Genomic DNA, 25623 nt, shown 5'->3' on the forward strand with positions numbered 1-25623 from the left:
ATACTGTTATTTTTATTCTAATGGCACATTTAAACTCCAAAAAATACCACATATGTTGCTTTTAATGGCTGAACCATTGTAAAAAGTTGTGAAATATTTTGTGATGTATAGGAAACTGTCATTTTGTTGTATTCACTTAGACTTTGAAATTACTGTATTAATTCTAATGTATAGCATATTAATGCAAAATCATACTAATTTATTAGAATCATAATTAGTCTTTGTAAATGTACACAAATAGTATTCATAAAGGCACTCCATACATATCAGCTCAAACTAAAATGCATAAAGTGTTCACTGAGAAAAACAATGAATACTTTGCTCATAAGACAGGTGGAATCAAATTTAGTTTCATAGGGCTGTCTCCCAGAGATCAATAATGGAAGAAAATTCCCGTGTACTGCCATAAAATTTCGGAGACTTTTCATGGAGGAGAAGTGTTTCTTCAAGATGACTTCCACTGATGTTCTGGGCATTAAAATGATTTAGATTACAATATCTAAAAAATAAAGAAAGAAGGCTTTTTTTTAGGACCAGATGTAGATGACTTGATAAATCATTTGCTTTCCTCCTGTGCTTGTGTACCTTTTATTATGGGGCCATAGATACTGGCACAACAGTGATGATTATTTAAGAGCACTGCTCACCAAAAAGTCTTTTATAACCAACGAAAGGAGGTTTAGTGCATATGAAGGTGTCTCATAAGGACCTTTAGGTGGTGCTCTTTCACAACATGCTGTGAGTCTGACAGTGAGAAAGTGAAGTGTGAAACCCTGTCACCTTCACAGATTTGGAGGCAGCCGGGGTTCACGAGAAAGGTTCATCAGATGCAGTGGGGATTTGTAAAGTTGATGCTGAGACTATGTGGAAAACATCATTGTTGAAGAAAAAATCCATGAATATATTTCTAGAATGTGTGCCTTCTACCTTGACCCAAGAAAGACCTGGCTTTCTTGAGTGTCTTCAAAGTGCCATGTACCATGCTAGGGTATTAACTATACTCACCCCAACTTACTGAATTCTCCCAACAGCCCTGGAAAGATGGAATCATCCCATTTCACAGGTATGAAAACTGAGGTTCTAAAAGGTGAGATAACTTGCTTAGGGTCCATATGAATAGTAGTTGGCAGAGTCTGGATTTGGAATCAGAACTCATTTCTACTTGGAGTTCTGGCCTTTTCCTTTCTATGTCATGCTGCCTCTAAAGACAAACAATTTTCTTAAACACGTAAGCCTCAGGAGGGTAGGAATCTAAATGCTTTATTCACTGCTTTTTCCTAGTGCCTCGACCAGTGCCTGGTACATAGCAAATGTCCGATATGTATTTATTGAATGAATAAGTGAATATGGATTGTAAGTCCAATTTTATCAAGAACATATCAATTTCTGGGATAAGACATCTATTTTGACTTGTGAGGGTTTCCAAAGCTGATTTCACCTTCTTTTCCTTCCTAATATGTTGCTAAAAATAACTGTAAGAGAAGAATATTCATGGTCATTTATATCTGACTTACGTCACTTTCAATTGTTATAGGTTATACACAAAAGATTACTGGCATAATTGACAAAATAAGTGCAATGATAGATATAAACTTGATGTGTTTTACAACATCCTATATAATAAAAGGATAATATGCAAATCAACTGAATGGCAGAATGACTGGTCGCTATAATGCACACTGACCACCAGGGGGCAGATGCTGAAAGCAGGAGCTGCCCCCTGTGATCAGTGCACTCCCATAAGGGGAGCACCCCTCAGCCAGAAGCTGGGCCCAAGCTGTCAGTTGGGCATCCTCTGAGGGCTCCCAGACTGCGAGAGGGTGCAGGCCAGGCTGAGGGACCCCCCCTGAGTGCACAAATTTCGTGGACCAGTCCTCTAGTTGATTATAAAACAAACACCCTTTTGCCACCTTCCCTGGAAACATCTATAATACCTGTTAATGTTAGCATCCAATGAGGGATAGGTATTGATATTAAGTACTATAGAGATGTTTATCTAATACTTTTCAGCAAGAAGGAGATATTTTTTTTTTTCTGTCTACTTATTTCACCCACAACCTGGAGAGCCTCAGGTATGACATGTCACTATTTCTCTATTTCATATTTATTTGAGGAGACTCTATACAGACAAAGTCAGGAAGCTCTTGTTTTTTGTTGATTATTTTTTTTTGCTTTTGTTGTTGTTGTGTTTTTTTGTACAAATTAAAGGTAAGTTTGGCCTGACATTCATGGGTAAATCATAACTGTACTCAGGTGATATCTCAGTGACCTGACAAGATTAGGATGGATTTCGGACTTAATCAGGATGGCATCACACTAATATAAACTTGGTGGTGGGGGGTGCCCTCTGGTGCTAACACAGACCTAATGACACCTGTATATTGATGAGGGTGCTGTTTCATAATTAATCCACTGTCCTCAAAATCTTGGGGGAAAATAATAGGTCGGGACTGTCCTGTTCTTGATAGATGTGCCATTGCTGTTATCTGGCTCTGAACACCTTTGGGTTTGGTAAAAATTGAATTGTGATTGGATGTGTATTGTGATCAAACACTATCTGACTCATACATAATGTTTCCACAATACTGTCCCTGAGACACCTGTGTTTTCTCCTGTTTCTTTGCATACTTGTTGTTCATTAGCATTTGACAATAAATATCAGTATAGAAATAAATCAGAATCACACACTTCTCCCTGAGGTCACTGATATTCCCACCTTAATTTCCATAAAGTTTCTTGCCTAGTTCTTCTGAGTTGGTCCATTTTATCCCAATGGGCAACACATACCCAAGGCAATATGTGCCTTTGCTCTAATAGTTGGTTCTAGCTATTTAATATCTGTAGGCAAATTTCCCAGACTCTCTCTTCTTCTAATATGTGACACTCATTCTTTCCCTTTGGAGTGGCTGATTAACAGATGATGGTGGTTATAGTCACTTTAATGGAAGGAACTGGTTTCCTACCTACCTACCAGAGTGAAGGGGTTGTCAGAAAGAAAGAGAGAGAGAAAGAGGGAGGGAAAGAGGGAGGGAGGAAGGGAGGGAGGGAGGGAGGGAGGGAGGGAGGGAGGGAGGGAGGGAGAGAGAGAGAGAGAGAGAGAGAGAGAGAGAGAGAGAGAGAGAGAGAGAATTTGTTGTTCCACTTATTCATTGGTTGACTCTTGGATGTGCCCTGTTAGGGGATTGAACCTGCAACCTTGGCATGTTGAGATGACGCTGTAACCAACCAAGTTACCTGGCCAGGGCTCTTACTTTAGTTTTTTAAGTACAGTGTAACAGGGAGGTGGTAGATATAAAATGAGGTTATCTCTGTGTATCTAGCATGCTGACTAAGACACAGGAATGCTTAACACATGGAAAATTATTTTTCCCCCTTCCTGCTTGTTTTATCCTCTCTCTCTTTTTTCCCCTTCCCTTAAAAAGTATGCATTAAAAGAGAAAAGAGATGAAGAAGATTTAGTAAGAATCAGATTCTTTCTAAATAAACCCTATATTATCATTTAGTTCATTCTCACCCTCGGTTCCTCTAATCTCTGGTGCTTTGTATATTTTTAGTTTTGCCTCCTCTGCATCCCACTTCTTTATGGTAACTCATTTGCTTGACAACCACAGAGAAAGAATCACACTTACATATTTTAATTTGAGCACTAGATGTTAGCTTTATGTAGACTGGTGCTTTGCTTTTTTCAATTCTATTTTTCTAGTTCCTGGAACAGTGCTTAGTATGTTGGTTGAATGAATGGATGAATGAATAAGTGAGTAGCTCCCTGAGCTAATAGTCTCTGTTTCCAGGGCTAGTTCTACCTGAGTTCTACTCAGCTCATAATCATGGTCATCTTGGCCACACCTCAGCATGAGTCTAGAAGAATAAAAAGGAGGAAAAGGGGAGCATAGAGCAGAGTATGAGGCCATTATTATTAATATTTACTAACTTTCTGAGCACTTACTCATCCTTACAACTTTACAATTGCTATTCTTGTTGTTTCCACTTTACAAAAGAAAAAACTGAGGTTTAGCAAGGTTAAACAGCTCGCTGAAGTTAGTACAGCTAAGTTGTGGGACTGAATTCAACTGGGCTGACCTTAGAGATTGCCTATTAAACTACTCCAAAACAGACAAGGGTCAACTCTTACAGTGGGAGAAAAAGCAAAAATTGAGAAATAGTACAGGCTTGTGAGAACTGGCAGATGGGCATCAGTTATGTGTTTGGAGCCAATGGATGGAGGGGAAAGAGGCCTTGCTTCAGCTTCAGTTTTTGTTGCTGAGTCTATTTTTATTACAAAGCTGAGGACATTCTTGCTGAATCCTTCTGCAAGACTGATTTTCTTATTTTATTTTTAATTTCAGAGTGAAATAGGCAATTTAGGGAAATCATACATTGTGGAGGGTCAATTTGATAACATACACTGTGGAAGGAAAGAAATGATGAAACTCACGTGGCCATTCATATGTTTTTCATTTGATTTTTGCCTCTTTATTTTATTTTTATTAAATATATTGGGGTGACATAGGTTAAGAAAATTATATGTTTCAAGTGTACAATTCTATGATACATCCTCTGTATGATTTGACCATTAATCCCGCCTCTCTCATATACTGGACCAAATGCTCCATGAGAGCAGGATCATAGGTGGCACTCTGCATTATTGACTCACTGACTTTGTATCCTTCTAGTTGACCACAGTACCTATCACTGACTGATGTTACAAAGGAAACTTACTAGATGGGTAAAAGGATGACTTAGGCAAGGGAGAAGTGATAATGGATGGGATAAACATGATTAAATGGATAAGTGAATGGAGGGAAGTGAGGAAAACAAAGATCTGTTTTGTTCCCGCTATGTGGCAGGTATTATGTTAGAACCTTTATAAGACTTTATGTCCCTAAAGCCCATAAGAGGTTATTATTATTGTCTTTATTTTTACATGTGTAGAGACAGAGACAGAGAGAGAGAGAGACAGAGAGAGAGAGAGAGAGAGAGAGAGAGAGAGAGAGAGAGAGAGAGAGACGCACTGGCAATGGATGGATGAATGGTAGATGAAACATATTAAGCCACTGAAGGGTCTCAGGTGACTGGCTAAATGATTTTTCCCTTTGTTATTGACCTTGAAATGGTCACTGCTGATTCAAAGGCCTGAATGGAATCGGAATCTTAAGCATCATTAGATTTCTAGCTATTTATTTAATGATACTTGCTTTTAATGATAATGATTCATTCTCTTTCATTACCAATATAGTTATTTCTAATTCTAAAGTAGTACTACGTAATGGAGGAAGAAAGTTTGCTTTAGAACATCTTGTAAAATCAACTAAAGAACTGTTTTTATTATAAGGATCGATGGAAAAAGTGAATTCTAAATGGGACATTTCTGGCTGGCTCTGAATAATCTGTTAGATTTCTCTAATATGCTAATTTGTCCAGTCATGGCATACAGGATTCCCTCTGGCTCAGTGATGGTTCCCAGGTCAATATTTCACGAACTCAGAAATCTTAGCACACACATACTTACCTTTGTGAAATACTCCAGAATCCCAGGACGTTCAACAATGTTAATGATGCCAAGAAGAAGAAGAAGCTCTCTAAATTGCCTTTGTTTAATGCGTTTGGAAACCAATTGCCTGTTTGGAATAAGTGTAATTGTTATTCAACAGCAGAGTTGTAAGTTTCTGTGAATATTTTATCATTCCACGATTCATAGAGCTTTATTCGCTTCAATAATACCTACAAAGCAAAAAAGCTCATCTGAAACTCATTGTCAAAATTTATTTAATTCTGTAAATAACAGTAAAATGACAAGCAAAGCACCCAAGGTCAGAAAAACTTAATTTACATAACATAGTGTAAGTGCCAGAAGAACTGGGCTGTAAAAGTAACCCTGATTATCCTATTAATTTGCAGGAACCACATTTGTCTTATTCCTGTCTAGTATGTAGAACAGTGGCTGGCATGTAGGGATTGTTTAGTAAATATACATTAAATGAATGAAAAATATTTGCCATGACCAGGTAGTCTGTTGTATGTGCTAATTGTAAGGTTATCGAGATAATATGTATAGATGCCAGATATTACATTATTTTGACAACTTAGATAAATCTAGTGTTATCTTATTATAATTACTTGCAATCTAGTTGTCAGGAAGATATTTTCTTGAACTGGTGAGTAATTCCTTCAATTTAATACTTCTAAATACTTCCTTCTGATCAAACTGGTATATATGAAACTATTAAATAAGTAAATATGAAATTATTTAGGATTCAAGGTAATTGTTTTTATTTTGCTCCTAAATTTTGACTTTTGCTTTGGATCTTTGCTATAACTCTGTCTCCCATTCCATATCCAAATCTCTATGTCTCTCTCTATTCTTCTATCTTTATCTTTCTATCTCCATTATCTCTATCTTTAGCTATCCTACATAATAAAATGGTAATATGTAAATTACCACCACTCCGCTATGCCCACGATTGGGCCAGCAGGAGGCGCAGGGGGTGGGACTCAGGGTGGCCGGGGTAGCTGATTGGGCCAGCAGGACGCTGAGCTCGCGGCGCCACTGGCGCCGTGAGCTCAGCGTCTGTGTCATGGCTGCGCCGGAGGCTTTCGGAAGGCCTGGTGCACCGGCGGACAGCCGGCCAGCTCCCCCGCGATCAAAAGCCAAAGCGGGGGGAGCTGGCCGGCTGTCTGCTCCGGCACAAGGCCTTTCGAAAGCCTCCGCCGCGCCGGAGGCTTTCGGAAGGCCTGGTGCACCGGCGGACAGCCAGCCCGCTGGTGCACCAGGTGCATGATTAAATCATGCACTGGGCCTCTAGTACCTATATAATCTGTTTACATCTATATCAATATCTCTATCTGTGTATCATCTCATTCTCTACACAGTTTTTCTTCAGTGAGTTTGAGATATTATTTAATACATTGTATGAAATATACTGTATTATATTATATATGCAATAGTTATTCTATGTAATGCCTTTAAAACAGCAGTGGGATCCTAGTATTAACAAATAGATTGCAGATATATAGTATTTCAGAATGTTTAAAAGGGTGTTCAAAAGAGAGAGCTTCAGTTCAATTGGGGTTCTGCATGTGCAGAATATTTTTTCAAATAATGAGAGCAGAAATTGATCATCTTTGAAAAGTCAGGTGTCAAGGTTTCTGGCATTTTATTATTATTTTTTTAATAGGAGCAGCTCCTACAATGGGTTGTGAAGAGGGTGTAGGATCAGAGCAATCAGTCTATATGCCAATAGACTTGATTTTCAGTGCCATCATTGGCACATGGATTGTGGGTTGCTTCCTGAACTAGAAAATGGTTCTTGGCCTCTCCCTTGACAGTGCATACTTTTAAATGGGATTTGAATTAAATGCTCTGTTCAAGGTTGATAGTCAGCAAGTGCATAAGTATGACAGTTGTGATTAATTGTGCCACTTCCCATTTAAAGCTGTTTCTCCTCTGTCATTTAACTTCTCAATGACTATTATTATGGATCAACCATGAAAATTAGCTTTTGTCCATTATAGTCTTGGACCTATAAATGAAATGTGGTATTGAGTTTAAAGCTATTTTGTAAGTTCTACTTTCCCATTTTATTAATTTGTGTTCCATTACAATAGAAATTTATGGTTTTATTGCTATATTGACATGATGCCTTTATCTGATATTTAGGAGCAGTTTCACTGATGTTTCTCTCTATGACTGGCCATTGAATATTTTGTAGCCCTCTTAATGTGTATGTGTGTGTGTGTGTGTGTGTGTGTGTGTGTGTGTGTGTGTGTGTGTTTGTAGAAACTAAGCATTTGATTGTACTTAAATGGGGGGAGTTGGAGTGGAAGTCCATGTTGAGATAACATCACACATATTTCCAGAAAGAACTAATCCATCCTGCTAAGCCTATTCGAACAGTCCTATTTTCTTATTTCTCTTGAATTAATATCCCAATCATATTTCTGCCCTTTTCATTTCACATCAGCACTTTGCATGTCATTCGATTATATCATTTGATCACTGTGTTTCTCTGGCTAGAGTAAAAGGAGTTTGCACAGAGTATGTGATGCCTCAGAATTAACATGACATTAATTTTTCTTGGAGCATGAATTTTGGTCCATAGTAAGTAATTGGAAAGTCTATCTTTACATTATAATGAAGTCAGATGAATGAAAAGAATATAAATTCTATAAGATCTTTAAAGATAAAACAATATTTCTAAAATTGTGTAATTAGAGCAAATACTGGTTTATTGGGAGACAGCACCAGACCCTGGGACATGCCAGTGTGCTTTTGTCTGTCACTGGGGATACTGAGGTGGCCACAGATGAGAAGCACTGTGACTTGGTATTATGGGCATTTGGGGTGACAGAAGAATGTCTTACTAGAAAGGCTAGAGAAAGGCAGTGGAAATTTTTGAGTAACACAAAATAATCTGTGAGTGGAGTTATTTAAAAATAAAATGAAAGATTGCCCTATCACCTACCCAAACTCCTGATAACACTCTTATATTCCTCTTTAAATATCATTTTCAGAGTTCAGCTTTCTTCCTAATGCTGATCTTCACGCTAGCCCTATATTTTTGCCTTACTTAGCTATAATTTAACATTCTCTGTGTAGCTAATTTACATGTTGAGCTTCAAGGTAAAGGGAACCATCACCTGAATTGATAGTGTGGAACAAACATTAGCATCAAATTGGAAAGAGAGATTCTTTATAAAACCTAAAAGTTGCTTTATTTATATAGATATTATCTATCTATACAAAGAGGTAACATTTGGGTATAAAAAAGCTATAGAAAGAGCATGGGCTTTGGAGTCAGAGAGTCTTTGGATGTCAATATTGTCTATTATTTAACAGTTTTGTTGTTGGGCATTTGCCCAACTCGACCACTTTAGCCTCGATTTCTTTTTTCTAAAATGACAATAATAGCTCTCTCACTGAGCTGTTATGGGAAGTAAAAGAGATAATAGATGTCAACAGTTGAACACAGAGGAGGCAGTCCATAAACATTAGATTATCTCCTCCCCATCCTGACTTTTAAGATAGCTCATCCAAAAGCAGGTAGCCTGAGCTTGATCTTGGGCCCATTTCCTGTCAGATATTTCTTCATGTTCTGTGTGCTACACTTTTTTCTTTTTATCATTATCCCAGGACTGGTTGTAAAATGTTCCATATAACACTGTCAGTTGACTCTTAGGTACTATAATTTTATTTTAGTAGCTTATAAACTTTTATTGTCATAATTCACATTTGTGCCATTTTTCATCTGCCATTTCTAGTAGCTGATGGAAATCAGGAGTATCCTTGCAAAAGGAGATAAAGAGAACACTTTAGGTCTAGAATGGGACTAACTAAACTTCTTCAAATCTTAGGTTGGTTGGATAGGAAGATTAACAACATGAGAAAAAACGTGCCCTATAAAGAGTCTGGGGAACAGTAAGTGACATTTGTTAATGCTCACAGTGAACCCCAGTTAAACATTTTAATGTTATAAGCAGCTAGTTAGTAATGAGTTAAGATCACTGAGATAATACCACACACAAAATATTTGTTCAGAAGTCCCCCAAATATTTCTTGTTCAGTTAGAGTTATTTGTTAATTTTAAAAGAAACCCCAAAAACTAATTCGAAAGAATATATGCACCCCTATGTTCACTGCAGCGTTATTTAGTATAGCCAGGATTTGGAAGCAGCCCAAGTGCCCATCAGTTGATGAGTGGATATAAAAGTTGTGGTACATGTATACAATGGAATACTACTCAGCCATAAAAAAAGAGAAGGAAATCTTACCTTTTGCAAGAGCATTGATGGACCTGGAGAATATTATGCTAAGTGAAATAAGCCAGTCAGAGAAAGACAAGTATATGATTTTGCTTATGTGTGGAATCTAACAAAATAAACTAATTCATGCACTTTGGGGGGGGGGGGCGGCTAAGCTGTCAGTTGGACATCCCCTGAGGGCTCCTGGACTGTGAGAGGGCTCAGGCTTCGCTGAGGGAACCCCCTGAGTGCACGAATTTTGTGCACCGGGCCTCTAGTATATATATATATATAAATTGATTTCAGAGAGGAAGAGACAGGAAGAAAGAGATAGAAACATCAATGATGAGAAAGAATCATCTCCATGCATGTCCTTTATTGTGCCTCCTGCACACCTTTTATTGTGGATTGAGCCCAGTTCCCTGACTGGGAATCCCCCTGACCTCTTGATACATAGGTCGATGCTCAACCACTGAGCCATACCAACCAGGCTCAGAGCACCTTTTTATCTACTAGATGGGATGCTGCCTGATTCACAAATCAAGCCAATTAGATCTTCAAATTTACTCAGTTGAGTTTTGTTTGTTAACAGATTGAAAATAAATGAAGTAAATATTAAACATAAGAAAATTACAAAACAAGTCTAAGGGAAGTAAAATGAAAGGAAATAAAGATGAGAGAAGAAAATCAATATATTAAAGTACCCATAGTAGATTTAATGGTTCTAAGAGCTGATTCATTACTCAAAAAAATATAACAACAAGAGCCCTTGACAAATCTATTCAGAATATATAACAAAAAAATCAGAGAAGACAACAATGTTTAGTGATGAGTGTTCTATATTAATGTAAAAAAAATCTCATAGAAATGGGATAATTACCTAGGAAAATATTAATTGCCAAAATTGAACCAAGAAGAAATGAAAAACATAATAGCAAGAAATAGTAGGGGAAAGTTACAAAGGATTATCTGCAAAACAGACATTAGGTCCTGAATGCACCTTTCAATTTTTATGGAAGAAATGAATCTTTCCTTTAGATCTTTCCAGAGTGTAGCAAAAAGATCATCAAGTATTGATGCTATCAAGTATTATTTATTTCTTGTAAGTAAAGGTGATTTAAAATTTAAAAATCTATTAATTAAATATACTATATAATGGCAGGAGCAGTAAGAAAATCAAAAGGCGATCTCAAGAGCTGCTTAAGAATCATTCAATAAAATGTAACCTGATTTGTTTAAATATCAGAAAACGAGAAATAGAAATTTTCTTATACTAAAGAATACCTTTAAAATTATCTTTATAAATCTACAAATATGCTTATTAGAAAAATAAGAGAGATTAATATTAAGATCATAAGCAAGATAAAATGTGATTCTCTTCTGGTATTAACATTACCCTGAAGTTCTATGTCCTGATAAAGACACAAAACATAAGAGCTAATGTTGGGCCGAAACCGGTTTGGCTCAGTGGATAGAGCGTCGGCCTGCGGACTCAGGGGTCCTGGGTTCGATTCCGGTCAAGGGCATGTGCCTTGGTTGCGGGCACATCCCCAGTGGGGGGTGTGCAGGAGGCAGCTGATTGATGTTTCTCTCTCATCGATGTTTCTGACTCTCTGTCCTTCTCTCTTCCTCTCTGTAGAAAATCAATAAAATATATTTAAAAAAAAAAAGAGCTAATGTTGGAAATATGGATAAAAATTACATTAAAGCCCTGGCTGGATAGCTCGTTGGTTAGAGCATTATCCTGATACGCCAAGGCTATGGGTTCAATTCCGTCAGGGCACATACAAGAATCAACTAGTGAATACATAAATAAGTGGAAGAGCAAGTCAATCTCTCTCTCTCTCTCTCTCTCTCTCTCTCTCTCTCTCAAATAAATAAAAAATTTTTTAAATTATATTTAAGATTAGATAATTTTGATTTAAACCTAAAAGATCAACTAAAATTCTCTCATAAATTTAAAACGTTCATTGCAAGGTCTGGCCGGTGTGCTCAGTGGTTGAGCATCAACCTATGAACCAGAGGTCATTGTTCGATTCCCAGTCATGTCATATGCCCATTGTGGGCTCAATCCCCAGTGCGGGCATGCAGGAAGCAGCTGATCAATGATTCTCTCTTACCATTGATGTTTTTATCTCTCTCCCTCTCCCCTCCTCTCTGAAATCAATAAAAAAATATTTTTAAAAGAAGTTCAGTGCAAGATGAAGACAAACATTAATAATCTTATGTAATAGTGATTATCTCAGTGAGTTGTAATGAGGGGAAATGATTCAGTTCATAACAGCAAAAAGAAAATGAGCATAAAATTCCTACAATAACTCTGACAAGAAATATTCAGGATATATAAGGAAAGAAGAAAATTTTGCTAAACTGAATTTTTAAACATTGAATAAATAAAAAAGTTATGCTGTAGGTGTTGATGGGATATGAAATATTATAAAGGCTTTATATTTTTTCTAAAATTAACTTACCAAGTTTTACTTATTAAAAATAGAATTTGGAGAAAACTGATAAAATGATTCTGAAATTCATCTGGAAATATAAACCATAGGAAATATTATTATTTTTATTACTGAAGAATAAACCATAAGGAGAAGTATGATCAGTAATATCTGATATGTAATTTTAATCACCAAATTGTAATAATTACAAAGAAGATGATACTAAATCAAGAGATAGCTGAAACTGTTGGCAGCATATGGCATGGGTGAAATTCCTGTGATGCTAGTGGGAGTGGGGTGCTTGCAATATCTTGAGATAAAGAATTTTCTAAGACTTGCATTTCTGATTTCTTATAAAACAACAAAAAGGGAGGGTTTTTCATCACAACCAACTTTTCTTCAGCAATTGAAGACCTGGATAACAACCTCAACACTATAACTAGGAAGTCATATGCTATTTATGAAACTGTCCTAAGACATTGTTTTGGAAATCCTCATACTCTAAGTAACGATAGTAGTCTATTCTGAACCCTAAGATTCACTCACCTCAAGCACACATGGTATTATTTTCAGTGCTACATCATATTGCTTTCTATTCAAGGCAGATTTCTGCCATCATTTTTTAGAGGAAAAAACACAATATTTCCTCTTTTTTACTAATTACTGTTTAATTTTGAACGTAATGGAAGTTTTCAAATCTGAAAATGTGCCTTTTGGAATCTTTCAAATAATAGTTGAGCACAGTAAGCAATTATTTCCCTCAGACTTGGTTAGTTTTCTTTTTTTTAACATTAGTTTTTCTAATGCTAGTATCTATCACTAATCCAAAATTGTTGAGACAAAACTGAAATGGATTTTATACCTCAGTTTATTTTAGACACATCTATGCTTTTTGCTTGGGAGCAAAGAAGTATGCAATTAAAAAGATGTAGCAGTCTTTCTCCAGGGGGGATGTGCTGAGGTGCCGCGGGAAATAAACCCTGTGCAGTGAAAAGAGCTTTGGTATCTGGAAGCCACCATTGCTATGTGATTTAGGCAACTTATATAACCCTCTGAGCTCATTTTCTTCTTATATATGATGGGGCTACACATACCTACCACCAAAGGATTGTTGTAAAGATTTAATGAAATAATATCTTTGTGAAATGCATATAGCAAGGTCTGCATGTAACTGACACTTAATAAATGTTAATTTCTTTCCTTCCTCCTTTCAGTAACCTGATTTAAATGCTTCATTTGAGATTCATAGCTCTCCTACCTGAGTTAATTTTTAAAACACATTAATTTTCATGATACCTGAAGGAAATAATACCTAACAACTATATTCTACTTTGACTTTTCTGTCATTTTTTCATATTTGTCTAGTAAGTACTCAAACGATCACCTTTATTTCACAGATGAGGAAACAGAGGCACAGGGGGTCTGAGCTGTATTTCAAAAGTCCTTTAAAGGAGATAGAACAAATGCATTGGATAAAATGGGTGAGCTGAGATGGGGTCCCAAATCTGTAAGAGCTCAGTAGTTTGCTCTCATAACATTGTCGGCATGGACACTTTAATTTGCATTTCCACTTCTTGGGAATTGTGGATTAAAATGAAGTCAGTTTGCTGTTTTTGGAGATACTGTGCCTTTCAATATTGTAGAGAATTCACAATGCATTGTTCACCTGATCTGCACAGAGAACTGCATGGGTGATATTTGGGATAACAAGCTTTCTTATACTGTGAGTTTCTCCTCTTGAAGAGCACTGGGAGGTAAAAACCCATCAAGATAGTGTGTTCTCATGATGATTTCAATGAATTATCATGGAAATGAGTTTTAGAAGAGAGGTAATGCTTTGTGATAATAGCCCGATAATGTCATTAGGCATGAACTGTAATTGTAATAGCATTAGTCAAATGAATATATCTGATATTAATTTCAGTGTCAACTATTTCTATAAGGCTCTTCTTGTTAATTAAATATCGGACTTGGTATTATTAATTGAGTACTTACACATAGTAGGAACCCAGTATGTATTTGTGGACTGAATTAATAAGTCAATCTCTAAGTGGAGCTACTTAAAATAGTAAAATGTTTAATTTAAATCATTTTATGGATATAGCAGGAACTGACTTTGCCCAATATTTGCTTATTTGTAAAGTCTGTTCTCTTATTTGCAACTCCAGTTAGCTAATGGTGTAGACTTATTAATTTCAGAATTTGAGAAGAAAGCTTTTCTCAATTTTTTTTGCACATTTGGAAAGAAATAGCCTGTAAGATTTACCCCAAATTACTTTAATTCAAGAGTACAGTTAGTGCCTTTCTTCCTGTATCTTGTAGTCTTTACACCATTTAAAAATCTACTGGGTAGCTTCATACCTGGCTTGAGCACCTGAATGTCATTGGGCAAATAATGCTTCAGGTACTTTGGTTATCATTCTTTATCATCATCAGTATTAAATGGGCCTTCAACACTGCCAACGATACCATTGTAATTAACTTAGTTATTAATAACAGGAAAGGAGCAAAGGGAAAGCCAGATATTATAGGCATGTCATTTAGGCAGCTTCACCAGGAAACTACAACTTTACACTCCCCAGGGGTCCAACCAAGGGGAGATGGATGCATGCCCAGTGAGGTTGAGGGGACTAGCAAAGGTGCTTATTGTCAGTCACACCTGGGAACGGAGATGGTTGGCCAGAATGGGTGTGGCCACTGCAAGTGCATGAAAATTTGGGATATTTAATCCCCTGAACAAAGCAATTTGCCCTCTTGTTGCTCTTGTGCTTTTGGGACCATTGGAACTCTTGCTGCTTGGGGTGTGCTCGCCTACATTTGCTGTGGACCATGTAGACCACCCCTACACACACACACACACACACACACACACACACACACACACACACACACACACAATGGACTGCATCTAGCCTAATGCTGTACTGGACCCGGCTCCAATATGGAAAGGAAACTCCTGATGCTGGTTTTGCTTCTAGCTGTACTGAAACCCTAGCTACACTTCTTCTATGACTGGACTAAGAGAAACGGACCCTGGAAACCCAGGGATGGAATTCCATACAAATAAAACTCACTCATCTTCTCATGCAAGTCTCAGAAAATTTATTGAGGAAAAGGACCCCCCCTTCCCCCCCACTGCATCCATTATCACCAGCATCTTAACATTTATCTTCTAAATCAGCTTTGCTCACTCTTGCAATGAGTTCATATTCCCTTGTTCTCCATATTCATTCTCATCCTAGTCCCCTTTTGCTCTCATGATTGACTTGCTGCTTTTTATACAGAAAATTGGGAGCCTTGAAAGGAAGGCTCCAGCATCTTTCCAAAACCAGAGCTTCACCCACTTGCACCAGCACCATCCTCTCCTTTCTCTCTGTTTCAGTGCAGGGAAGAAGTATCCATTCTTTGACAGGTCAATTTCCCTTCTTTCACTTGCATTTTTAACTTCTCCAGATATATTTATCTGTTAAATATGCTCAAGATTTCTCAAATAAGAAAGTATCTTGAACCCACATCCAAGTTTCCCAGATAAAATATAGGGCTCATAGTTAAATTTGAATTTTAGAACAACAGTACATTATTTTATAGGATAAGCATGCCCTGAATATTGTACAAATAATTTTTTTGTTTATAGTATACCCACAATATTTCATCAGACATATTTATACTAAAAATTATTCACTGTGCACCTGAAATTCAATGTAACTGGGTCTCCTATATTGTTATTTGCTAAATCTGGCAAATCCTTTTACATCTTCATCCAGCCACCGTTTTATTTAAATCTTCAGTGCCAATTTCTTCAAAAAAGGTGTTTAATGCTATACCTTTATTTCTTCCCTTACTAGGTATTTCTTTACCCTACTACTCTGACCAGGTTCTCATTCCCCTGTCACCACTGAAGTGACTCTTACTAAAGTTATTAGTGATCATAATTTTGTTAAATCTATGAATACTTTTCAGTCTTCATTCTACTTGATCTCAGAGTAGCATTTAATACAATTTACTAATTGCTGCTTGAAATAACCCTCTCTCTTATCTTCAGTGAAATATACATATGCATACACACATATGTATATATATGAATATATATATATACACACACACACATATGTGTATAGATCTGCATTTTTCCTCCCACATCCCTGGCTGCTAATTTTCTTTCTTTGGCAGGCCATCTCTCCTCCATCTAACCTCTAATATTGAGGATTTTCAGGTCTAGGTCCCGGGCTCCTTTTTCTCCTCATTCTTAATACTCACACTAGGCAATTTCATTCACTTCTCTGGGTTCAAATGCTATTTTTGTGCTAAAGATTCTCATATTTATATATCTGACCCAGATCTTTTTTCTGAGCTCCAGATATTTCTATATGGATGTCAAACAAGTATGTCAAACTTAATGTGTTAAAAAAATGAATGGGTGACAAGTTTTTAAATCTATTCGTCTTCTAGTGTTCTCCATTTAGAAAATGGAAGCTTTGCCTACCCAATTTCTCTTGGCAGAATTTGGGATGCCTTCTTGATACCTCTCCTTTTTGTACCCTACTGCCCCCTGACTCTATGAAAACTATCACAAAGGACTATTGATTCTACTTTAAAAATCAAGCTTATATCCATTCATTTCTCTCCATCTGCTTACTTCCTCATTAATCCATCACTATCTAGATTTGCCTGGGTGACTTCAGTTGCACCCTTCTTACTACTTCCCAAACCATTCTTTTTCTCTTCCAAATTATATTGCATCCATAGTGATCTTAAAGCCAAATAGGTCATGCCACTCACCTGATGCCTTTATGAATTCTTATTACCCTCAAATTAAGTAAATCCCTATAAGCCAACGACCCTGCATGATTTTGTTTCTAACTTTATGTGATTCTCTCTTCATATTCTCTGAATATTTACTGAAAACATTTACTGAATATTTTTAGGTTACTGACCTTCTTTGAGTTCCTCTGTTGTACCTCTTGATTCTCTACTTCCAAGCCTTGGTATATGTGCTCCCTATCGGAAATACTTCACTCCTATGCTTACCAAGCCAAATACAACCCATTCTTCTAGTGTTGATTTTAATCACATTTCCAGGTACTCTTAGTGTGGACATGGATGTGATTCTAATTATCTAGATTTCTAAGTTTGCCATGCAAAGGGACCTCCACTAATGACATCGGTACATGAGGCCAAGAAGAAATCTCAGAGCACTGCTTTATTTTAGCTCATCCCAATCTAGACTTGGAATTGAAGTTGAATAGGATGACTGAGCTCTGCATTTATGGAATACACTTTTTTTGAATAATTATTAAAATGCCATACCAGAATATCATATCCATGACAATCCTAGCTCACTCTGAAAATGTTAAAATCTTACTCAAATTACAACAGCAACAACAACAAAATCATTTTTTTGTGCTTTGATTTATCTGGTTCTTTATATTTAGTTCCTCTTCTCCTCGTAGAATTCTTGGACGATATTAGTGACACCACGTTAGAGAAGGAGAAACTGAGTCTCAGAAAGTTAAATAATGTGCTCAAGATCTCACAACTCTTTTTTTTTTAAGTTTAAATTCAGGTTTATCTGACTCATAGTTGTGCCCTTTCTACCACTTGTGAGCCAATAGCCATGAGCAGTTGCTTTCCATTGTCTGGAGGGTAATTTGGGCTCTGCCCTGATACTGTTATGAACCCTAAGGCCTCTGAGCAGCTCCAAGGGTTTCTGCAGAGGCGAAGGTTAAAGGTGTAGAATAAATTGTTTTTGAAATGAATAACCCCATTGTACAAGGAAGGCTCTGCATGTAATTCCGACTGAGGACCATAAGCAGGGTTTGCCAATGGGAACTGTTGGGGTCCTGCCTAGTTAGCCACAGGAACTCAGGCATTAAGCCAGTAGATAGGCAGTAGAGTTTGGCCGACTAAAGATAGATTATGGAAAAGCAGGCCACTTCTTTTCCCCTCTGGCTTTAAAAATCTGTCATTTCAAAACCCATGTGAAGTTGGACCCAAGGCTTTCATCTGAACTTGAAGAAACACATCTCTGGAAAAATAAGCATGGGCCTGTGAAACCCAGATGAACACCTTTCCAGATGCATAATAAATATTTTCTTCTTTCAAGTTTACTGCAACTGCAAACTCCTCTTTCAAGAGTGACTAGGTGATTCGTGCTGACATGGCTGTCAGGGGCCTCAATAATCATAGATATTTAAATGAGAATTTTAAAAGATCATATATATTTTTTTAATTTAAAATGATCTTGATGGGAATTAAACAGCTAAATTCTTTGTTCCTTTCCTGAATTCTGAGGAAGAAGGACTAGCAGGGACAAAAAGATGTATACCTTGACCTCTTGATTCTGTCCAATTATCCCCTTTCTCTTAGACATTTTGCTTTGGATCTTTCAATCACCTGCACGTCCATAACAAAGATGTCATTTTCCACTGAATGCTATTTTGTTATTTTTTGTCAAAAGGTAAGCTCGAACTCATGTGTGAGAAAATTGATCTGGTTGCTAATGGGATATAGTTGAAATAAGCAGTTTGACTGACTTCTTCACTCCTTTATATTAGCATTGCTACTTTTAGATAAACTATTCCTGAAATGATTAGTGTAGGAGGATGGGTTTAGTCTTGTATCTTCTCCTTTAAAGCACTCAGAGTTAGAGATCCCAGAAGGATCAGTTTTCTCACTTGTACTGAAAATGTCACTCTAACAGCTATCTGTCTGCACAGTCAAGTTTTGAGAAATCTTTTGAATTTACCGCATTCACACCATTCTCCATCATGGTGCTAAAAATGACTAATGTAGCTTGGAGACTGGGAGACTGTGATAGCTGATTATCTTTTCCAATCATGCACTAACACTCACACACTCTCATATGCACACATGCTCAGCTGACATGAATCCGTAAATGTTTAAAATATCCTATGTGCTAAATGGAATGTGGAGGCATGTGGGGTGCCTAAACATATTGTGATAGTGTTGGTTTTATTATGGTCAGCTCTGTCAAAAAATTGGTCTGGTTGTTTGACTAAACTGATTTTGTTTGTAACCAAATGGGCCACTATAATATATGACTTATTTTTATATTTAAAATAATCTCTGACATTGAAATTTTCAAATGCCTTATTTAATTTTATCTTCTTATCATCTCTGAGAAAAGTGAAGTACAGCATTTCCTTTTTTAAATAAGAGGAAATAAGAGAGATGATGACTTACCCAAAGTCAGGCATAAGGTCAAAGGATCCCTCTCTTTTAAGGGCTCTGATTAGTCACTATAAGTCAGTATGGGGTCACTAGATCCAAATCATGTAAATGAACTTCACTTTTTTTTCTTGATAAATGCTAAAGGGACTGTCATAAACAAAGCCATATACTATTCTGAGAAAAACATATGACAATGTGTCTTGTGATGTCATTCAGGGAATGATGGAGAAGTGTGGAGGCTAAATATAGTAATTAAATGAAATGGGAGCTGATTTAGTCCCAAAGGGAAGGGTTAGTTGATTGTCATTAACTTGCAGTGAGGTCTTTAGGAATTTCCCATAGGCTCTATTTTTGGTTCTGTCCAATTCAACAATTTATCAATTACCTGGAAGAGTCTAGTTACTTGTTTCTAAATTGGCACATGATGCAAAGCTAATAAAGACGTGAATGTTAGTAATTCAATAGATGACAGAATTAAGTTTTAAAAATGTGTTATTTAGGATGATGAGCTGACATTTATTAAGGATAAATATAAATTCATGTGTTTAATTAGAAAAAAATTGTGATAAGATGAGTGAAACTGAATGGGAAGAAGCTGCTAAAAATAGAAAATACTTTAGGTTTTAATTGACCATAAGCATGATGCACTACTGAAAAAGTCAACACAATCCCTGTTGGAATTCAGAGAGAGAGAGAAAGGGAGAGAGAGAGAGAGAGAGAGAGAGAGAGAAGGTTAATCAACATGACATATCCATCATCTTGAGTATTGTGTTTGATTCTGGAAACCATATTTTAAGAAAGATACTGACAAATTGTTGCTTGTTTAATTGATGGAGGGGTTTTTATAGTGAAAAATCAGGTAATCATGCAATGTGAGAAAACTGGCGTAGTTTGTCTATAAAATAGAAGAGGATCAGAACAGCTCTTTATTGAGCATTTACCATATGTATTAATTACTTAATCCTTAGAAAAACATGATGCATTATTTATTGTCATTATTAGCATGGAAACTGAGAAGGACACATAGCTAGACTATCTGGATTCAACTCCAGAAGCTACTTTCTTAACCCTGTTTCACATTATTTCTTTGAATGTTGATCAAATGTGTGAAGAGTTGCTATCTGGACAGAAAATTAGACTTTTTTCTGTGGAACATAATTCTCAACAGATAGGCAGACTCAGTTTGGCTGCTTTTCTGATCAAAGTCTCTATGGGGAAAATTTTCCAAGATTATTGGTTAATCAATGCACAATTTCTCTTTGGTTGCATAAACATGATTTCTGATGAATTACAAGGAATAAAGGACCATCCAGATACCCCTATTTACATAGGATTTACCTTTTCTGAAGATTATCTACGTGAGCTATGATGCATTATTAAATTTGGCCTCATGGAAAGACCTAATAAGAATATAATGACCAGTTTGTTTTAAAATACACTAAAGAAAGACAGCAGGTGGGGTCTCATGAGAAATTACATTCTGTAATTACCTCTTCCTATCAAAAGAAAGACAATTTTCTCAGAAATTAATGAATACAGCAAGAGTCCTTTCCTATTTTAATTGCAAAAGTGGAGCAATTAAAGAAACTACACTGGCAAAACCCCTCTTCTTAAAGTTTTTGTCTTCCAGTTTTCTAGTCATTAAATCAATGTAGATATAAACATACCATAGACCTATTTTTACCTTCTGAGATGAGATATACCAACTCCACCAGCAGTGCCCCCATGAAACAACCAAATCCATTGAACAGGGTCAAAAAATTCATCAAGGTTCTTCTGATGGTACTTGGAACAAATCTGTATGATATTACAGAGACTAAGAGAAAAAGAGGTCAGAATTAGAACAGCCTCTCTAACATACTTTCACAGATACTGTTCAAATTAGTGTTGATTATATCTCAAAGAAAGGTTACTGATAGAATTAAAATTACTACAGTAAGATATATTTTGGTCTTAAAATTTATAGATGTCTACAAGGAATAAAATATGGCTAAATATGTCCTTGTACAGCTACAAGAAAAATTTGATCAGTTAGTGGTTGGGTGTGCCAATATACTACGTAGCCATAAAAAAGCATGAACATTTGCCTTGTGTTACAATCTGCATGGCCTTGAGGGTATTATGCTAAGTGAAATAAGTGAGATGGAGAAAGACTAATACCCTATGATTTCACTTAAATGTGGAATCTAAACAAAACAAAACAAAACAAAACTCATAGATACAGAGAATAGAATGGTGGCTGCCAGAGGGGAGGGGTGACAGGCGGTAGGTAAAATTGGTGAAGGGTATGAAGAGGTACAAACTTTCAGTTATATAATAAGTAGCTGATGGGGATGTAATGTACAGCATGATGATTATAGTCAGTAATTTTATAGTGCATGTTTAAAAGTTACTAAGACAGTAAATCTTATAAGTTCTCATCATACATACATGCAAATAAACCCATCAAAATTCATAATTTTTCATGGTGACCTATGGTAACTAGACTTACTGTGTTGATCATTTTGCAGTGTATTCAAATATCTATTCATTAGGTCATAATGTTATATATCAATTATACCTCAATAAAAAAAGAAAAAGTTAATTAAAATAATTTTGATACTATAAATAGATGAAAATAAGTATGTATAATTTTGAACATACCATATTAACATAACTACTAAAATATGTATGAAAATCTAAGGCATATATGCTGAAATATTTTTGATATATATTATATCTGGGATGTAATTCAACATTATACAACAAGAAGGAACTTAGTATGCAAGTGAGGGTAGAGATAAAACAAGTTTGGCTGTGAGTTAAAAATTGTTGAAGCTGGAATATGGGTACAGAGGAATTTATTACACTAATCTCTCTCTTTGTACATGCATGGCAAAAAAATTGTAAGAAAATAGATTGAATAACAGGAACAGTTTTAAATTTGAGTGGTTGAATTATTGGATTTTTACTTTGTCTTCTCCTTGCTTTTTTGTACTTGGCAAATTTTATTACAATGAGAGATCATAAGTAAACATTAAAGCTCATTTGAAAAAGAAAGGTGGTGCCCTAGCTTGTTTGTTCAGTGGATAGAGCATTGGCCTGCAAACGGAAGGGTCCCAGGTTCGATTCCGGTCAAGAGCACATGCCCAGGTTGTGGGCTCGATCCCCAGTAGGCAGTGTGCAGGAGGCAGCCAATCAATGATTCTCTCTCATCATTGATGTTTCTCTGTCTCCTTCCTCTCTGAAATCAATACAAAAATATATTTATATTAAAACAAAAAGAAAAGTGGTGATAAATCAACATATTGTGAACATTAAACTTTTAGTTTCCTTCTCTATAAAAAGAAAAAGAACTTTCTTCTCTGGAAAATTTCATTCCTGGTTTAGCAGCTGCTCTTTACCCCAGTAAATGTACTTGTCCAGCTCTTTTACTTTTTTCATTATTTAAAAAAAAAAATATATTTTTATTGATTTCTGAGAGGAAGGGAGAGGGAGAGAGAGAGAGAGATAAAAACATCAATGATGAGAGACAATCATTGATTGGCTGTCTCCTGCATGCCCTACACTGGGGATTGAGCCCACAACCCAGGCATATGCCTTGACCAGGAATTGCACCATGATCTCCTGGTTCATAGGTTGGCACTCAACCAATGAGCCATACCAGCTGGGCTGTCCAGCTCTTTTAAACCAACTTACTAATCCTATATAGTAAAAGGGTTACATGCAAATTGACCCTAATGGCAGAATGACCGGGCATGACCAGTCACTATGATGTACACTGACCACCAGGGGGCAGATGCTCAATGCAGGAGCTGCCCCCTGGTGGTCAGTGCATTCTCACAGGGGGAGCTCTGCTCAGCCACAAGCCAGGCTGATGGCTGTGAGTGCAGTGGCGGTGGTGGGAGCCTCTCCAGCCTCTTTGGCAGTACATAATATAAATGTCAAATGTTTATTCCTGCATTCAGTTAGCATTTCTCTTTTGTTTTCCACATGTTTTCATTTATCATCCAATAAACATTGAAAGGCATCCCTATCTATGCCCTAGGAAATGTGCTGAGTACTGTAGATGAGGGTGGGAAAAGGCATGGGCATTTCTTCCCTGGGTTTTAAACTCTGAGAGGGCAGAGAGCAGAGATACTAAGGGCAGTGCTAAACAGGCACTTAATACCACACATACTTATTGGAGATGAAGATAATGATGGTGATAAATATAATACTGTGGAGAAGGACATCAATATTGGTGGCAAGGGACTGTGGGTACCCCAGCTTTCTTGTGCAGTGCAAAATCACCAGCAGGAGCCTAAGGACATGCTGCAAGTTTTTTGTTTTTTTTCCCCAGGAAGATCCAAAGGACAGTATGAGAGAAATGTTGAAGAGGCATTGGGAAGAAAGGACTCACAGTTATAAAAAAGATTTGGCTTATGAACTTTCCTCTCTATAAATATGAAGAGACAAACAGTGGGCAGAAAGACTAAGTTGGGTGATTTCTTTCACTGAGAAAAAGCAGAACGTACAAGCCCATTATTACTCTGCTAGTTAATTATTAATCCTATGCTTTTCTCTTGCTAGAACTTCTGGTGCGGTATATAATTCATGAACACACTTTGCCAGCCTCTGCCTGCTGGTTAATCTCTCTTTGGTGTCATTTTAGGCGTTTTTAAAGCCTCCAGTTTGCTTTTATGGGACTTAGCTTTTCAAGTCCTCAGGTCTCTATATTCAGGCATCTTCTTCATGTTCTGATCCTTTTCAACTTTAGTAATCATCAGCTTGATTTTTTGGGCTCCATGGTACTCCTTTTAGTACACTACGCTATGGGTATTATCAACAAATCTGTCACTGCTCTCAAATTCTCATTTACTATGAAGACACAGTAAAAACTATTCAAAGTGTATGTAAAAGCTGGTCTTCTTGCCAATGAGAGCTGAAATGTGCCTCCAGGTGGAGGCTGGTTAATGTTTGTAAAAATGTCCCATCACAGAGCATGCAGAAGCTACAAATTATGGGCCATAACCACCTTCTCGAGGCACCCAGTACTAGGGACTCATTGCTGGAAATTACCTTTACTCCAATTGTTTTTAAACAGTTAAAATGTGTTTATTGTGTTTGGTAAGAAGTTATTTTGACCATGTGGAAAACTGCCAATGTCCAGAAAAATTGAACTTTATCTAATTACCACTTTCAGGTCATTATTGCTTTCTCATATCTAAAAAGCTTCATATTTGAATCTCATATTATCCGATTATATGACCTAAGAGAACTTACGTGCTGTCATCTGCCAATTTTTAGGCCACTTCCCCCTATTATTCAATTATCAGTTCCTTTATCATCATCACACCCTCCAGTTCTACTCCTGCAGTTTTGACATACATATAGATTATCCTTCCAACCTTTCATTTTGCCAAATCTTGGTTTTTCATCCCTTGTACTCATTCCTTTTCAATATCATTGTCCTCCACTCTACTTTAGCCATTCACTGACTCTTGTACCCCAGACCAGGGTTGGTGAACTATGGTCAGGTAAGGTCCAACTTGACACCTATCCTATAAAATAAAAGGATAATATGCAAGTCGACTGAACGGCAGAACGACCAGTCGCTATGATGTGCACTGACCACCAGGGGGCAGATGCTTAACACAGGAGCTGCCCCCTGGTGGTCAGTGTGCTCCCACAGGGGGAGTGCTGCTCAGCCAGAAGCTGGACTCACAGCTGGTGATTTTAGCAGAGGTGGCGGGAGCCTCTCCTGCTTCTACTGCAGGCGGGCAGTAAGGAGCGAGGGGTCCTGGACTGTGAGAGCCCCAGACTGTGAGAGGGATGTCTGACTGCCAGTTTAGGTCCGATCCCAATCCCCGGGTCTAAGCCAGCAGGCAAACATCCCCCAAGGGGTCCCAGACTGCGAGAGGGTGCAGGCCGTGTTGTGGGACCCCCCCCCCCCCCCGCCCCAAGTGCACGAGTCTTATGCATTGGGCCTCTAGTTTATAAATAAAGTTTTATTGGAACACAGCCACATCCATTCTTATGACTGATTGTATATGACCGAGTTGAGTAGTTGTACCAGACTGGTATAAAAAACCTATTTGCTATCTGACACTTTATACTAAAAGTTTATCAACCCATGTCTTAGACCAATAATTGTAACCACTCCATAATTTCAACTTTGTGTATGCTCCTTTGATTACCACCTTCCATCTTCTCAGCTTGATCTCTACTACTCAACCATACAAATATTTGTACACCTCTAAAAACTTTACTCCATTGCTCCTTTTATTATTTT

The 25623-nt window shown here is 37.1% G+C and overlaps 1 protein-coding gene across 1 annotated transcript in view; it reads right to left on the bottom strand.

Moving 5' to 3' along the window:
- Positions 1-351: 351 nt before the first annotated feature.
- The window catches only part of SLC15A5 (solute carrier family 15 member 5), a gene marked incomplete at both ends in the record, with an annotated part of 76767 nt that continues 51495 nt past the window's right edge, over positions 352-25623 (bottom strand). Inside the window, 3 exons of the mRNA XM_079775260.1 lie at positions 352-499; positions 5510-5618; positions 21055-21186. Coding sequence (XP_079631386.1) covers positions 352-499; positions 5510-5618; positions 21055-21186 — 389 coding nt within the window. The remainder of the gene's footprint in view (positions 500-5509; positions 5619-21054; positions 21187-25623) is intronic.

Source organism: Cnephaeus nilssonii (assembly GCF_951640355.1).
Source record: "Cnephaeus nilssonii genome assembly, chromosome: 6".
Classification (NCBI taxonomy): domain Eukaryota; kingdom Metazoa; phylum Chordata; class Mammalia; order Chiroptera; family Vespertilionidae; genus Cnephaeus; species Cnephaeus nilssonii.